Raw genomic sequence first — 18,134 nt, 5'->3', positions numbered from 1 at the left:
TTTACTAGAGAACCAGTTTGGATTTAAGTATAACTTTTGTATGACTGATGCCTTTAGTGAGAGGTCTAATGCTTTAATATTTAATAATTTCTGCCCTCCGAATTCATATTCGTTATATAAATAGGCCCTTTTAATTTTATCTGGCTTGCCGTTCCAAATAAAATGGAATATTTTTTGTTCATATAATTTAAAAAGCAGGTCACTAGGTGTAGGCAAAACCATAAGCAAATAGGTAAACTGTGATATGACTAAAGAGTTAATCAGGGTGATTTTTCCACAAATAGACAAGTATTTTCCTTTCCATGGTAGCAAGATCTTATCTATTTTTGCTAACTTTCTATAAAAATTTATTGGAGTGAGATCATTTCTTTCTTTTGGGATTTTTATACCGAGTATGTCCACATCTCCGTCAGACCATTTAATTGGTAAACTACATGGCAATATAAAATGTGTATTTTTTAGTGATCCAATACGTAATATGGTACATTTATCATAATTTGGTTTTAATCCAGAGAGGATAGCAAAGGTATCTAGATCCTCTATGAGGCCGTGGAGAGACTCTAGTTGTGGTTTTAAAAGAAAACATGAATCATCAGCGTACAATGACACCTTAGTTTTTAAGCCACGGATTTCTAATCCATTAATATTAATGTTTGATCTAATTTTAACAGCTAACATTTCGATGGCAATAATAAATAGATATGCCGATAGTGGACAACCTTGTTTTACTCCTCTAGATAGTTTAAAACTTTCTGAGATGTAGCCATTATTTACTATTTTACACCTAGGGTTACTATACATAATTTTAACCCATTTTATAAGAGATTCCCCAAAATTGAAATATTCTAGGCATTTATATATAAACTCCAGTCGTACTTTATCAAAAGCCTTTTCAAAATCAGCTATGAAAACCAGACCTGGTGTCCCCGATATTTCATAGTGTTCTATTGTTTCCAGTACTTGCCTTATATTATCTCCAATGTATCGTCCATGTAAAAAACCTGTCTGATTAGGATGAATAATATCTGACAAAACTTTTTTTATTCTATGCGCCAAGCATTTTGCTAGGATTTTTGCATCACAACACTGAAGTGTAAGAGGTCTCCAATTTTTTAATTGGACTGGATCTTTATATATACCACTTGGGTCCTGTTTCAGTAATAACGATATCAGACCTTCTTGTTGCGTGTCTGATAATCTACCATTTATATAGGAGTGGTTAAAACAAGCTAATAATGGTCCTTTGAGTATATCAAAAAAAGTTTTGTATACTTCCACTGGTATGCCATCCAGCCCTGGAGTTTTCCCATCCTTAAAGGCCCCAATTGCATCAAGCAGTTCCTCCTCTGTAATTTGGCCTTCACATGAGTCTTTCTGTACAGATGTTAATTTTACATTATTAATAGGAAAAAAATCCATACAATTAGTTTCAGTTAGTGGAGATGGAGGAGCCTGAAACGAAAACATATTCTTAAAGTACTTTACTTCCTCTTTCAAAATATCATTTGGTGAATCATGCGTGACTCCATCATTTGTAACAAGTTTTAATACATTTTTTTTGGTAGCATTTCTATATTGAAGATTGAAAAAGAATTTGGTGCATTTTTCCCCATATTCCATCCAGTTCGCTTTATTTTTATAATGTATTACACTGGATCTTTCTTGAATAAGTTCCTCCATTTCTTTTTGTTTTTCCTCTAACTTATTCTGTGCCTCTATGGTACCGTTTTTATTGTTATCTAACTGTACTGTTAGTCCTTCAATTTCCTTTGTTAATATGGACTCTTTTGATCTAAATTGCTTTTGTTTTATAGATGAGTACTGAATTGCATGGCCTCTAAAGGCACACAAAAGTGTCCCATACAATAAGGGGATCTGCTGTACCTATGTTATGTCTGAAAAAGTCAGTTATAAAATCTTCTGTCCTAGTTCTAAACAATTTATCATCTAGTAGACTTTGATTAAATTTCCAATATCCTCGCCCACGTGGAAATTCTGTAAGAGAAATATATATGCCAATTATGTGATGATCCGACCGCATTCTGTCCCCTATCAACACTTTTTTAACTTTTGGTGCCAGAGAGAATGGTATAAGAAAGTAGTCAAGACGACTAGCTTGATTCAGCCTCCGCCATGTATATCTCACTAAATCAGGGTATTTAAGTCTCCATATATCCACTAATTCCAATATATCCATGACATTCATGATTTCCTTAAGTGCCTGAGGGTGATAGTTTGTAGTGTGATTTCCTTTCCGGTCCATAGAGGTATTTAAGACCGTATTAAAATCTCCCACTATAATAATAGAGTCTAGTGTTGCTTGTAGAGTTGATAAATTCTTATATATATTTTCAAAGAAGCTTGGATCATCATTATTCGGACCGTATAGGTTAACAAGCCATATTTGTTTATTGTCCAATAACATATTTAAAATAATCCATCTACCTTGAGGATCTGTTTGGACAATTTGCACATTTGGATCAAAATTATTGTTAATTAAAACCATCACCCCTTTTGAATTTCTTTGCCCATGGGAGAAATATATTTTGCCCCCCCAGTTCTTTTTCCACAAAACTTCATCTAAAACTGTTGAATGGGTTTCCTGTAAACAATAGATATTATAATCCTTCTCTTTTAGCCAGGTAAATACTGATCGTCTTTTCTTATTATCTGCTAAGCCATTACAATTGTAACTGGCTATACTTATTTCACCACTTACCATAATGAGACACACCTTTCATTCTTTTAATCAGAATATATTTTTGTAAACGTACTATTAAAAAGTAACATAATGATTGAGTGTCTATATAGTTGTACCATGATATTTGCATTTCTACTAAGTAAACCTCCAATTGGTCCCTACTATTCCACCCGCTAAAAGGCCTCATCTCGAGATGGCTTGTCATCCCAATGCCCGGTAGACCACCCTCGACCCCCTGTATCCCATAGCCCTGAACCGACTGGGATCCATTCTTTGAAAAGAGCATACAGTGCCATTTACCGAATTGAAGAAGATCAATTACCATATGCATTTCCATTGCCCTCACCTCGATTTGTATTATGTATATCTGTGGATCATCCTCTATTGTCCCTAACATCTTTTACTTCTTCCTTCGCAACAGTTGTGGGATACACACATACACCCACACACACTCAGCCCTTACCCCCACACAACCATAAGCTCACTTTCTCAACAATTGCACCATCCCAGAGCCCAACTCAAGATGGGTCATGATTTACAAATGCACTTGCAGCTGCATGAGAAGGCCTGCAAGACCGCACAAAAAATTAGCAAAAATTGAGAGATTTATTTACCATTGTCATATCCTAGATAATGGAGGTCAAATGTACACCTTATTCCTGAAACACCCACAATACGGCCACCCGTCATGACCATGTCCCCACGCATCTCCATGCAGTCCGACTTTGATTTTGTGCCGCCAGGGCCACAATAATATACCCCCTCTCTGAATGTCCGAGTGTGACCCCCTCCCCATGGGTTACTGCAGCTAGTGTTGCCAGCACTGCCACTGCCTGGGTGGGGGCACCCCACCGGAATCCCCACCGGCTAGGTACAAGGTCGTCAAGGTTCTCATTAGCAGCTTTGAGAATTTCCTTGTATATTATGCTCTCCCTTATTGGGGCTTTGGCTTTGCAGGACCAACCCTGCCAAGCAGGCTCAGAATCTTGAGGGGGCAGTGCTGCTCTTGGTCTCTGACCTCATTTTAGCTGCATACAGACCGCTTACAGCGGGCACATAAAACAGTTAGGGACTTCTCCTTAGTATCTGGGTCATTCAGGTGGGTGTCTAGGGTATAGTGCCATGGACCGTACCATTAAAATAGGATAATAAATAATTAGATATAATTTATTAAAAAAAAAAAAAAAAAAAAAATGTAGTTCTCCATGATAGGACAATAAATAAATAAGACGTATAATTCATTATAAAAGTATATCCATCATCTGAACAACATTGAAAGCCCTCTCATACCCGGCTCACAGCAATACATTGGCTCTGGGATATGCAACCATTTCATTACTCACTCAACTTTCCAAACATAACAAATAAAATAAAAAATAAACACAAACCATACCATCCACACATACTGTGCCTTCTGTTTACTTAGTTTTTATCTTCACTATGTTGAATTAGTGCTTGTGTGTTCAATTAGTTATATGTGAAGATTTATAGAAAAGCTATATTTTTTATTGTATTGTTACAATCAGTAACCGGGCTTGAATTGTGTTTATTTCCCTCGTCTATGAGAACTTTGTAATTTTTAAAATAACCATGGAGTAGTCTTTGTGTCTCTGAACAACTGGTTATCAATATATAGTTTATCAACGACGAGAGCTACTCGTTTCGCTTTTAATCTATTTTCTTTGAAAATTGGATACAGAACTTTGCGCCGTTCTGCAATTTCCTTCGGAAACTGATCATTCATGCCAATTTTGGTCCCAGCAAGTCTTTTACCCAGGCTTTTAACCATTATTTTATCTTTAAATGAAGCAAATTTGGCAACGATTGGCCGTTCGTACCTCTGCCCTCTCTGTCCGAAGCGGTGAACGCGTTCAAGTTGGATTTTGTCGATAACTTCGCGTGGAATCTGAAGCGCTGTAAGGAGGAACTCTCTAACTATAGATTCAGGAACTTCTCCTTCTTTTTCTTGGATACCTGTAAGTACCAAATTCTCTCTCATGGATCTAGTTTGTATGTCTAGTAAGGTTTCCTTCAGAACGGTGTTCTCCTTTTTAATTCCATTCATTTCGGTTTCAATCTTATTGACTGTCCCTTTTAGCGCGTGTGTTTGCTTCTCCAATGTCGCAGCTTTTTCATCACTCATCTCTAGGCTTGCCTTCAACTCTTTTATATCCTTACTAACTAATTCAAGTATACCCAGTTTGTCATTTATTGATTTTAACAGATCGGTTTCGACCTTTACCATTCCGGGTGGTGAGAATATTAAATCATCAGTGTCTGTAGAAGAGTCACGTTTTCGTTTTGTAATCGGTTCCCCTGTCTTACTCTCCGTCATGTTTGGTTGTTGCCTGTTTTCGTAATATTTGTCGATAAATGTCTCTAGTTTTAGGATTTGTTTTGTGTTATTGTCCAGATTGAAGGTTATCACTCACCAGATTAAGTAGTGCTAATATTTTAGTCTAATTTAGCAGATATTTCGAATATTATGTTTTATCTTGAGGTGCTCTACATAAATCCCTTCAGTCCGCCATTACCCTTACGTTACCTTTACGTCCTCATTCATTTTCTAAACGCTCCCAGATAGATGTAATTCCTCCACTGCAGTCTCATTCTAAATTTGCCACTGTCTTCTGGCTGAATACTCCCCAACAATGGCATGTACTGATGCCTCAGCTTTTCTGAAACTGCAAACAAAGCTGTCTCTGTTCAAACAGCACTGTGCAATTAGTGTTGGACCGCATTCACAAACCATACCTCCATCGCAAAACGCATGTTCAGTGGCCCTGAGATCCACCATTAACACTGTCGATCACACAGTGCAACCCACAGTGCAACAGTCAAAAGCACTAACATAACAGATCACAGCCTGGTGAGGTAGACTTCAGCAACCGCTAACAACTAGCTTTAACACTTGACTTGTAATTCTGAATAAAGAAGCTCCATCTATCCTACTGAGTGGATCATTGATCACTACCCTCTGTCACTTCTCCCTCTTCCTAGTCCTTTATATGTAGAGATAACTGGCTGACTGGAGGATATGACTGGTTATGAGTTTGCAGTCAGGGAGGGTTGGTTTGCCACGTGTCTGCGGGGGACAGCAGATGCTACAGGTTTAATATGTGGGGGGCTCAGGAACCCCCGCTAATCTGCCCTACCCGTGGTGGGCTTCAGAGAACCAGACGTGAACACCAGACGAGCCCCAGCCGTCCACCCTGCTTTTACCCCAGCTAGGGCAGGGGTGTCACCCGCCCCAATCGCTCCAACGTCCAGGTCAGGGGTTACGGGCCGGCCCCCTCAATCAGCTCATTGGCTTATCTTTTACCCACTTCCATCAGTACGAGCGCTTACCCCAGTAGTGCAAAACATAAGTGGTTCACAAACTGGAGTGTCAGAAATTTCAATATCATTGTCACCTAACGTTTTGGTCACTAGGTTTCCCCCCCCATAGATTTTGTTGTAATGATTGAATCATTCAAAAAATATAACATGAACACACATTAGACATGGCAAAAATGTATGGAATTGCAAGAAAATTTGCTTTAAAACTGCAAAATAGTCTTTGCACCTACGACAAAACAAAGAGTTGCAGGACATAAACCTGCAAAATGTTCTCTCCACCAGCAAGAGGAGTGAACAGTTTGGGCCATGTACAATGCGCAAGAAGATGTGAGGCGCACTCACAAGATGTTCCCCAATGTTGGAACGGGGTCCTGAGTGAAAAGGTTTGGGAACCTGTGCATTGCACCACATTACTCCCACCCATACTCGGGCTTCATGTGCATCCGAGGACCAGAGAGAGAGGGCATCCAGCCTGCCACCAGACACAGGCCCAGTCCAATGATCTCCCAGCCCTAGACACACACCACTGGTCATTACACAGCCAAACCAGATGATAGCCCACATCATTAAAACCCATGGAAGAAGCCAAATGGAGCCAGACTTAAAAAACGTGAGCTAAGGTCCAATGTAGTGAAAGCTAAATTTACCTGTACAGTACCAGTCAAAAGTTGACACCTACTCATTCAAGGGTTTTTCTTTATTTTTTACTATTTTCTACAATGTGAATAATAGTGAAGACATCAGAACTATGTAATAACACATACAGTTCAAGTCAGAAGTTTATACACTTAGGTTAGAGTCATTAACTTTTTTTTCCAACCACGCCAAAAAATGTACACTGCTCAAAAAAATAAAGGGAACACTTAAACAACACAATGTAACTCCAAGTCAATCACACTTCTGTGAAATCAAACTGTCCACTTAGGAAGCAACACTGACAATAAATTTCACATGCTGTTGTGCAAATGGAATAGACAACAGGTGGAAATTACAGGCAATTAGCAAGACACCCCCAATAAAGGAGTGGTTCTGCAGGTGGTGACCACAGACCACTTCTCAGTTCCTATGCTTCCTGGCTGATGTTTTGGTCACTTTTGAATGCTGGCGGTGCTTTCACTCTAGTGGGAGCATGAGACGGAGTATACAACCCACACAAGTGGCTCAGGTAGTGCAGCTCATCCAGGATGGCACATCAATGCGAGCTGTGGCAAGGTTTGCTGTGTGTCAGCGTAGTGTCCAGAGCATGGAGGCGCTACCAGGAGACAGGCCAGTACATCAGGAGACGTGGAGGAGGCCGTAGGAGGGCAACAACCCAGCAGCAGGACCGCTACCTCCGCCTTTGTGCAAGGAGGATTAGGAGGAGCACTGCCAGAGCCCTGCAAAATGACCTCCAGCAGGCCACAAATGTGCATGTGTCTGCTCAAACGGTCAGAAACAGACTCCATGAGGGTGGTATGAGGGCCCGACGCCCACAGGTGGGGGTTGTGCTTACAGCCCAACACCATGCAGGACGTTTGGCATTTGCCAGGTAACACCAAGATTGGCAAATTCGCCACTGGCGCCCTGTGCTCTTCACAGATGAAAGCAGGTTCACACTGAGCACGTGACAGACGTGACAGAGTCTGGAGCCGCCGTGGAGAACGTTCTGCTGCCTGCAACATCCTCCAGCATGACCGGTTTGGCGGTGGGTCAGTCATGGTGTGGGGTGGCATTTCTTTGGGGGGGCCGCACAGCCCTCCATGTGCTCGCCAGAGGTAGCCTGACTGCCATTAGGTACCGAGATGAGATCCTCAGACCCCTTGTGAGACCATATGCTGGTGCGGTTGGCCCTGGGTTCCTCCTAATGCAAGACAATGCTAGACCTCATGTGGCTGGAGTGTGTCAGCAGTTCCTGCAAGAGGAAGGCATTGATGCTATGGACTGGCCCGCCCGTTCCCCAGACCTGAATCCAATTGAGCACATCTGGGACATCATGTCTCGCTCCATCCACCAACGCCACGTTGCACCACAGACTGTCCAGGAGTTGGCGGAGGCATTAGTCAAGGTCTGGGAGGAGATCCCTCAGGAGACCATCCGCCACCTCATCAGGAGCATGCCCAGGTGTTGTAGGGAGGTCATACAGGCACGTGGAGGCCACACACACTACTGAGCCTCATTTTGACTTGTTTTAAGGACATTACATCAAAGTTGGATCAGCCTGTAGTGTGGTTTTCCACTTTAATTTTGAGTGTGACTCCAAATCCAGACCTCCATGGGTTGATAAATTTGATTTCCATTGATCATTTGTGTGATTTTGTTGTCAGCACATTCAACTATGTAAAGAAAAAAGAATTTAATAAGAATATTTCATTCAGATCTAGGATGTGTTATTTTAGTGTTTGAGCAGTGTATATCTATAATTCTGTGCATAATACTTAATCTTTTATCAAAGTTTATTATGAGTATTTCTGTAAATTGATGTGGCTCTGTGCAAATTCACGGGATGTTTGAGGCAAAGCAAAATGTAAACTGAGGTTTTTGGATATAAATTTGAACTTGATCGAACAAAACATACATGTATTGTGTAACATGTTGTCCCGGGAGTGTCATCTGATGAAGAATATCAAAGGCCAGTGATTCATTTTCTCTCTATTTCTGCTTTTTGTGACTCCTCTCTTTGGTTGGAAAATGACTGTATGCTTTGTGACTATTTGCTGACCTAACATGATGTTTTCTGCTTTCGCCCAAAAGCCTTTTCGAAATCGGACACGGTGGTTGGATTAACGAGAAGTTTCTTTAAAGTGGTGTCTAATACTTGTATGTTTGAGAAATTTGAATTATGAGATTTCTGTTGATTGAATTTAGCACCCTGCAATTTCATTGGCTGTTGGCGAGCCGTTCCTAGACAGGTTAATAGTTTGTCTTCACTATTATTCCACAATGTAGAAAATTGTACAAATAAAGAAAAATCCTTGAATGAGTAAGAGTCTCCAAACTTTTGACTGGTACTGTACATAAAATAAACAGAAATATCACATTTACATAAGTATTCTGACCCATTAATCAGTACTTTGTTGAAGCACCTTTGGCAGCATTGAGTGTTCTTGGGTATGACGCTACACGCTTGGCACACCTGTATTTGGGGAGTTCCTCACATTCTTCTCTGCAGATCCTCTCAAGCCATGTCAGGTTGGATGGGGAACGTTGCTGCACAGCTAATTTTAGGTCTCTCCAGAGATGTTCGATCGAGGGTTGAAGTCTGGGCTCTGGCTGGGTCACTCAAGGACATTGAGACTTGTCGCGAAGCCACTCCTGCGTTGAATTGGCTGTGTGCAACAGGTCGTTGTCCTGTTGGAAGGTGAACCTTCACCCCAGTCTGTGGTCCTGAGCACTCTGGAGCAGGTTTTCATCAAGGATCTCTGTACTTCGCTCCATTCAGCGCTCCCTCGATCCTGACTAGTCTACCAGTCCCTGCCGCTGAAAACACCCCCACAGCCTGATGCTGCCACCACCATGCTTTACCGTAAGGATGGTGCCAGGTTTCCTTCAGACGTGATGCTTGGCATTCAGACTAAAGAGTCAAATCTTGGTTTCATCAGACCAGAGAATCTTCTTTCTCATGGTCTGAGACTTTTAGGTGCCTTTTGGCAAACTCCAAGCGGGCTGTCATGTGCCTTTTACTAAGGAGTGGCTTATGTCTGGCCACTCTACCATAAAGGCCTGATTGGTGGAGTGCTGCAGAGATGGTTGTTCTTCTGGAAGGTTCTCCCATCTCCACAGAGGAACTCTGGAGCTCTGTCAGAGTGATCGGGTTCTTGGTCACCTCCCTGACCAAGGCCCTTCTCCCCCTACTGCTCAGTTTGGCTGGGCGTCCAGCTCTAGGAAGAGTTTTAGTGGTTCCAAACTTCATCCATTTAAGAATTATGGAGGCCACTGTTTTTGGGGACCTTCAATGCTGTAGACATTTTTTTGGTACCCTTCCCCAGATGTGCCTCGACAATCCTGTCTTGGAGCTCCACGGACAATACCTTTGACCCCATGGCTTGGTTTTTGCTCTGACATGCACTGTCAACTGTGGGAACTTAAATAGACCGGTGTGCCTTTCCAAATCATGTCCAATTAATTTACCACAGGTGGACTCCAATCAAGTTATAGAAGCATCAAGGATGATCAATGGAAACAGGATGCATCTGAGCTCAATTTCAAGCCTCATAGCAAAGGGTCTGAATACTTATGTAAATAAGGTATGTTTATTTTTAATACAGTTGCAAACATTTCTACAAAGCTGTTTTTGCTATGTCATTATGGGTTAGTGTGTGTAGATTGATTAAATAAAAATCCTCAGCAATTCTAGAATAAGGCTGTAAAGTAACAAAATGTGGAAAAAGTCAAGGGTTCTGAATACTTTAAGGCACTGTGTATATATATTTGTTTGTTGTGAAATGCCAGTTTGGTGCGAATCACCCAGTCACCACCTCTCCTCTGTGTTTACAGGTTGATGTCCTGTTGAGATCATCTGCAGAAGCAGCAGCACACAGCAGAGGAGCTATAAATAGTCCCAGGGTCCAACGGTAGCATGGGAGGAAATAATGGGCCTGACATGAAAACCTGGCAATCTATTCAACAGGATTATACGTAACGCTCTCCACCTCTTCCTGCACTAAACAACATTATCGTAATGAGGTTCACCGAATAAGGAGAGGCTGCAGTGCTGTGGACAGCTCCAATACAGCCAGGGGATGGGTGCACTGCACTGTTTTCTCCTGGGACAATACCAAGTAAACATAACAATGGTTCTGAATCTTAGCGCTGAGATACAACTCAGCCAGGGGTGTCAACCTCATTCCATGGAATGACCTGGTTTTAGGTTTTTTCCTTTCAAGTAAGACCTAGACCAGTGGTTTTTTATTTTATTTCACAGTTCCTCTGTGGTTCCCAAATGGTGGGGCGCGCCCCGAGAAACTCTTCAAAGTTGTAATTGGGTAGTGCATCATCTGTTTTCCTCGTCATGTTAGTCATTGTATACCTTAGAGCTATTTAGAACTTGTCAGAAATGTCCAAAATCAACTAGCCCATGTCAGCTAACATTTTTAGCCCATAGATTGTTGCAAAATTTATATAATTGCAAGAAAATGTACTTTAAATCTACTAAATGTTCTGTACCCCTTGATTCTTTTTTGGAGAATTGCAGAAAATAAGCTTTAAACATGCAAAATTGTCTCTCCACCAACAATAAGGGTGTGAATAGTTTGTGTGATGAACAGTGCTTGTGCACATAGAAATAGATGTGGGTGGTGCAGGACGTTCTCCAATGCTGGAAGGGGAGCCTGAGTGAAAACGTTTGGGAACGCCTGACTTAAGGAACTCTTCTCATCTAGTTGTCTAATAATCAGTGACCTTAATTCATCAATCAAGTACAAGGGAGGAGTGAAAACCCGCAGGCCCTCAGTGGAATGAGTTTGACATGTGAACTAGGCTATTAATCTGTCAGAACACGGGATTAAAAAGGTAGGCTATTTTTTCCTCTGAAAGATAGAAAAAAGGCAATTACCACAAGCGTCAAAATAACCTTGGGACTCCTCACAATATACACTATAGTAAACACTTGAAACATCTGGTCTAACTTCCATCACCAATGTTCAACGATATGCGACTCATTTCAGGAAACTAGGCGTATGTCGCACGTCACTACTTCACAGGAGCAGCATTTGAATGTAAACATATTTTTTATTAATCAAAATGTTTATTTTGGGGGCAGAAATGCCTTCTGGAACATTAGAACTTTCATGTGCCTTAAACTTGTATTACATCCATAAATACAAATAAAATTGGTAAATTACGAGTCTAGTTGGTTTAGCCATGGAAAAAAAGCAGGAACCTTCCCACTAGCGATGATTGGCTGAGATAATGCCGAGAGATGAGTTTGAATTGGTCTGCCACGTAGCACGCTTGTGTCTATAACGTGAGCTGTTCAGTGTGCATTGACAGTCCTTTCTACAACGCTGTTTTTGAAAGATATAACATCAGCCATTGAGAAATACAAAAGTTTTGGTACTTTTCTCAACATTGATGCCCTGAATTTAGCAGGCACCATCGACAGATCAGTAGGAAAAAGTGATGGGCTACTTTCTGCACACGCCACCGTCAGTGTGAACCGGAGTGACTTGACACAAAGCTGGCCAAACAAGATGTAGCTACAAACAAAACAGAGTTAAATGGTTCCAGTCTGCCGTGATGCGTTCATCCATGTATACGGGTAAGAGTCTAGCTACATTTTCCAGATATAATTTTCTAATTTAGTCCGAATGTTGTTTTATTGCAAGTTAAAGCGTACTGTTCGTTAACTAGCAGACGTTAGCTTGCTGTCTCGCTAACTAACGTTACATGTATGATAGGTGTAGTAATATCATTTGAATCAGAAATCCATTTGCATTGCTAGTAATAGCCTAATGTTAGATAGCTAACATCGAACCTAGTTTGTTAGCTTGCGCTACCAGCAGATTCATACTACAGCTATGACAATGTTTGTATTGGTAGTATGAGTTGGGGTTATTCTGGTTAATTGTTTAGTTAGCTACAAGTCCAAAGAAAAGACTACTTCGGATGGATTATTACATGACCCATCAAAATAGCAGGTGTGTCTGGGGGTGATTACGGCCATCAATTGTATTTCATGAACATGTGTACTGTCTACTCTAGGCAATAGAGACCCATCCACTTAGCTAGATGAGGGTGGAGGGGTGGTTAAAGCATTTCCTTCACATGACCCATCAATTTAGCCAAGTGTGTCAGGTAAGCATCATCTGGACACTTTCTGTTTTTGATATTGCAACTATGCAAGCACTATCACTGTACCGTTTACACCTTCTGTATCCTGTGCATGTGAGAAAAAAAATATTTTATTTGATATAGCGTGTGTTTACCACATGGCCTCACATGTGAATCCATAGAGATGGGTGGGACTAAGTCTTAAGAGGGTGTGAACGATGCTGAATGGGTGTAGACAAAGAGCTCTCCAGTAGGTACCAAAACATTCAAGAGCCATTCTCTCAAAAGTAGGGTTGCAAGTTTATCAACTTTCAAAGCAGAATTACTTTCCCATTGTTCCTCAACTGCAGTGTATGATATACCATTTTCTAGCTGTGAGTCTCTACTTTTATCCAATGTAAAAAACTATTTCAAATTTTGCAACATAAGACCGAATCAAGGCGGTCGGTCACATATGATCTGAAGTGATCAGAAACTATTATATTTGGGGTCTCGTCCAGGATCTGGACTTTGATATAGAGCGTGTTACTTTGCTTAGAACAATGGGAAAGACTAAAGACACTCACCTCCACCTCGCAGGGGAACTGGCTTCCATCCAGAATGGTCACATGACACATTACCATCTTCACCTTCTTGGTCAGTTTCAGCGGCGACTTGATAAAATAACGTCCTCCCTCGGGCTTCAAGTTCTCTTCCTGGTCTTTCTTCTCCTCTCCTCCTTTCTCTGTCTCTTTTTTCTCCTCCTCCGCTGCACTCTTCTCCTGAGATTTCTCTGATGCTTTCTCCTCCTTAGCCGGCTAGACACAAATCACCAAGAGGAGAATCAGAGACAGAACAACCCTTTAAATCCATGCAGGCCATTTTGTCAACAGTGATTTGTCAAAGAGTAGCCTAGTTCTGCTTAGTGCCATAGATTGTTGGCACAGCTCTGAGAACCATGTGTAACTTTGATCGCAGTACACACCGCTATTAACCAGCAGAACGCATGTTTTCCATTGGCCTGATCACCGCAGATGTCATCAGGTGGATAAAAATGCAAACATGGACAAGGGCTTGATTTGGCTGGAATAGCGACAAGCACAACGAGATGTTTCTCCTGCAGCATAATAGCTTGCAGGGATCCCAACATAATACAAACGTCTTATTGGTCTTTTATAGATATTTAATAAGGAGAACATTCAACATCTCTATACTAAGAGCCGTACCTTCTCTGTGACTGTTGAATAATACTGTATCAACAGACATTGTTTTTAAACTCATAATTCCTAACCTCAGGGTTGCAAAGGATGAACCTTGGCAGAGAGCTCTAGTGTATTGAAATAAGTGGCACCTATTCCTCAGGGTCCCTGCTTTTCTTGCTGTGGTTGAATCAGTTTGTGTGACTGCAAGGTCAACCATGACACACTACTGTCAGCAAGCCAGCAGAGAAACAGACCGTCTCGATAAGTAAAGCTACAGTAAACATAGTAATCTGGGTTCTCACCTGCCAGGAATCCATCTAAATCTGAGAATAGTTTAATTGAAAAACCAATGCAAAGATAATGGAGAGACAGTAAGGGGTGTGTAGAGAATTTATATGGCGAATATAGGCTAGCATACCTGAGTTTCTGCACTGCCAGTGGAATGATTCTCCGCTGGTTCCTCTGAATTCACTTCCTCTTTCTGTTCTGGCTCCGCCTCGCCGTTCACTTGCTCTTCGTCAACCTGTGGCTCAGCTGCTGTCGTCGATGATGTCTGCTCTGCTTCGGCCTGCTCCGCCTTCTCACCCTCCTCCTTCACCAGAACCACACCTCCCTCTTCCTTGGGCGTCACCTGGCTCTCTTTTGGTCCCACTGCACTCTGAGACTTCTGCTTCTTAAGCCATGGAGGGAGGAACCTTGAGATGCCTTTCTTCTCTGAAGCTGGTGGTGAGGCTGGGGGCTCCTCTCCCTCCGGTCCTGTGGCGTTGTCGGCAGGCTGGGCCGCCTCCTGGTTCTCCTTTGCCTCTGCTGAGTCTGTGGCCAGAGCGGGGCTTTCGTTGGACTGCTCGGCGGCCTCAACGGCCTTGACCTCGTCTGTCTGGTTGGTGGCTGGTGGTTCAGGTTCTGCAGGCTGCTCCTCCGCCTTCTCCGGCTCTTTTTTCACCTCCGTTTCAGATCCCACCTCTGTCGTCATGGTCCCCAGTTACACTGCACACAGAGAAAGAGAAATAGGGAATATAGTTAAACCAGGAGAAGATAACACAGCTAGTGATGTGAGTACATATGATAGTCTATTAGCAAACGGATGTCATTTTGCAGGTAGGTCAAAGTGTAAATCAATTCTATACGTTATTTTTCTTATCATGCAACAACCGAAAAAACAAAGATGACGCAACAATATCTGCTGTACGTTTGTCAGCCGTGATTAATTAACAGATTTCGCTGACAAATATTGGAGCTTACTAAAATGGCATGTGCAGTGGCCATCGATGGCTGGTCGCTAAAGAGCTAACTGTTAACTGAATCCCCCACCAGAGAGGAGCAGTAGCCACAGGCAGAACACAAATATCAGTGACAAGGACACTGCTCTGCACAGCGCACTTACTCAACAGGACTCAAAAGTTAAGAGTCAGGTTTGCCACACCCCTCTGTTTCACAGAAAAGTGCACAGCTCAAAATAAATTCACGGAATGATAGAGCTGAGAATCTGGATAATGGCATTAGGAGTATCTTGGAGAATGTGAATCCGACAGATTGTGTTGTAAGCATCATGTTCCAGAGAGAAGGACATACAGGTGAAGCCGGAAGTTTACATACACTTAGGTTGGAGTCATTAAAACTTGTTTTTCAACCACTCCACAAATTTCTTGTTAACAAACTATAGTTTTAGCAAGGCGGTAAGGACATCTACTTTGTGCATGACAAGTCATTCTTCCAACAATTGTTTACAGACAGATTATTTCACTGTAACACAATTCCAGTGGGTCAGAAGTTTACAAAAACTAAGTTGACTGTGCCTTTAAAACAGGTTGGAAAATTCCAGAAAAGGATGTCATTGCTTTAGAAGTTTCTGATAGGCTAATTGACATCATTTGAGTCAATTGGAGGTGTACCAGTGGATGTACTTCAAGGCCTCCAAACTCAGTGCCTCTTTGCTTGACATCATGGGAAAATCAAAAGAAATCAGCCAAGACCTCAGAAACAAAATGGTAGCCCTCCACAACTCTGGTTCATCCTTGGGAGCAATTTCCAAACACCTGAAGGTACCACGTTCATCTGTACAAACAATAGCACGCAAATATAAACACCATGGGACCACGCAGCCGTCATACTGATGCATTCTGTCACCTAGAGATGAACATACTTTGATGTGAAAAGTGCAAATCAATCCCAGAACAGCAGCAAAGGACCTTGTGAAGATGCTGGAGGAAACAGGTACAAAAGTGTCTATATCCACAGTAAAACGAGTCCTAAAATCGACAACCTGAAAAGCCGCTCAGCAAGGAAGAAGCCACTGCTCCAGAACCGCCATAAAAAAGCCAGACTACGGTACATGGGGACAAAGATCGTACTTTTTGGAGAAATGTCCTCTGGTCTGATGAAACAAAAATAGAACTGTTTGGCCATAATGACCATCATTATGTTTGGAGGAAAAAGGGGGAGGCTTGCAAGCCGAAGAACACCATCCCAACCGTGAAGCACGGGGGTGGCAGCATCATGTTGTGGGGGTGCTTTGCTGCAGGAGGGACTGGTGCACTTCACAAAATAGCATGAGAACGGAAAATGATGTGGATATATTGAAGCAACATCTCAAGACAGTCAAAATGTCAAAGCTTGGTCGCAAATGGGTCTTCCAAATGGACAATGACCCCAAGCATACTTCCAAAGTTGTGGAAAAATGGCTTAAGGACAACAAAGTCAAGGTGTTGGAGTGGCCATCACAAAGCCCTGATCTCAATCCCATAGAAAATGGGTGGGCAGAACTGAAAAAAGCATGTGCGAGCAAGAAGGCCTACAAACCTGACTCAGTTACACCAGCTCTGTCAGGAGGAATGGGCCAAAATTCACCCAACTTATTGTGGGAATCTTGTGGAAGGCTACCCGAAACATTAGACCCAAGTTAAACAATTTAAAGTCAATGCTACCAAATACTAGTAAAGTGTATGTAAACTTCTGACCCACTGGGAATGTGATGAAATAAATCACTACTATTATGCTGACATTTCACATTCTTAAAATAAAGTGGTGATCCTAACTGACCTATGACAGCGAATTTTTACTAGGATTAAATGTCAAATTGTGAAAAACTGAGTTTAAATGTATTTGGCTAAGGTGTATGTAAACTTCCGACTTCAACTGTACTGTCTGAAATTAAATGGACAAAGTGCTGCAGGTTAGAGCAATGACTCAGCCAGTCTCCATAGAGACGAATTCACCTAAATTATCTACCCTGACTAAATCAGTTTATTTCCTTTCTCCTGATAACAAATGTGATTGTATTGAAAATATTTTTTTGTAAAAGAGATTAACCTTATCTAGCTACCTCTAGAATCAAGTCAGAATTGATAAATGTACCTGGCATTCCATGGTTCACTTCAGTTACTTTTGTAATAATCAATGAGAGAGGAGCACATGCACTAGGCAACACGCAGGGGGATTTATAAATAGAAAATGGTTCCTCGCGCATGACTGGCCACTGGGTTGAGGGAGAGAAGCCATTTAATGGTCATTTTTGGGTTCTGCAAATTTTACAGCAGGTCATGTGACACAGGAATTAAGGAAGGCAGCAACTGAGAAGACTCCGGGAACGGTTGAAAATGTAACCAAGGAAAGGACATTCCAGTATTATTCTAGCAATAATTAAAAGGGGAGAGGGACACATTGGTAGCAACATGTAACAGAAAGAACTGGCTAGGACACATTTCAGGCTTCTTCAGATCAGATTAGTCTTAATCAAGTTAAACTGAAGTACAAGACCTCTGCAACAAATAAAATGACAGGGCACAAAAAGTAAACTGTGCAGATGACATGCATCAACCGTGAGCAACTTAACCCAATGAATGGCATCGTAATGGACACTGCTTCCTCACTGATGTGTGGGCTACATTTAGGACACACATACAGAAACAAATGAAGACATGCTGTGTAGGCCTAGGCTACACATCAAATTGTTCAAATTTGACCTATGAATCACAATCTATTCTAAAGAGATAGGCTACATCTAGGCCTAATCTAATCAAGAAAATACTATTTTGAATTTAAACATCAATTCACTGTGAATAATGCACCTTGAATGTAGGGCAGGCTCAGCCTGGTACATCAAATCACAACAGAGATGACCTGAAATATAATATTATGTTTAAACTATAGCCTGCAGGTTCAAAACT

At 41.7% G+C, this 18,134-nt stretch overlaps 1 protein-coding gene across 4 annotated transcripts in view; it reads right to left on the bottom strand.

The window, feature by feature from the left end:
* The window catches only part of LOC120024086 (band 4.1-like protein 2), a 106,746-nt gene that overhangs the window by 44,279 nt on the left and 44,333 nt on the right, over window positions 1-18,134 (bottom strand). For all 4 annotated transcript variants that reach the window (XM_038968211.1, XM_038968214.1, XM_038968213.1 and 1 more), the window contains exons 2-3: window positions 14,387-14,955; window positions 13,354-13,584 (exon numbers count right to left, since the gene is read on the bottom strand). In XM_038968211.1, the coding sequence (XP_038824139.1) occupies window positions 13,354-13,584; window positions 14,387-14,941 (786 nt within the window). In that variant the 5' untranslated portion in view covers window positions 14,942-14,955. The remainder of the gene's footprint in view (window positions 1-13,353; window positions 13,585-14,386; window positions 14,956-18,134) is intronic.

Source organism: Salvelinus namaycush, chromosome 29, assembly GCF_016432855.1.
Source record: "Salvelinus namaycush isolate Seneca chromosome 29, SaNama_1.0, whole genome shotgun sequence".
Lineage (NCBI taxonomy): Eukaryota > Metazoa > Chordata > Actinopteri > Salmoniformes > Salmonidae > Salvelinus > Salvelinus namaycush.
The sequence above is the reverse complement of the archived record's forward strand: the minus strand, read 5'-3'. Positions and strand labels throughout refer to the sequence as shown.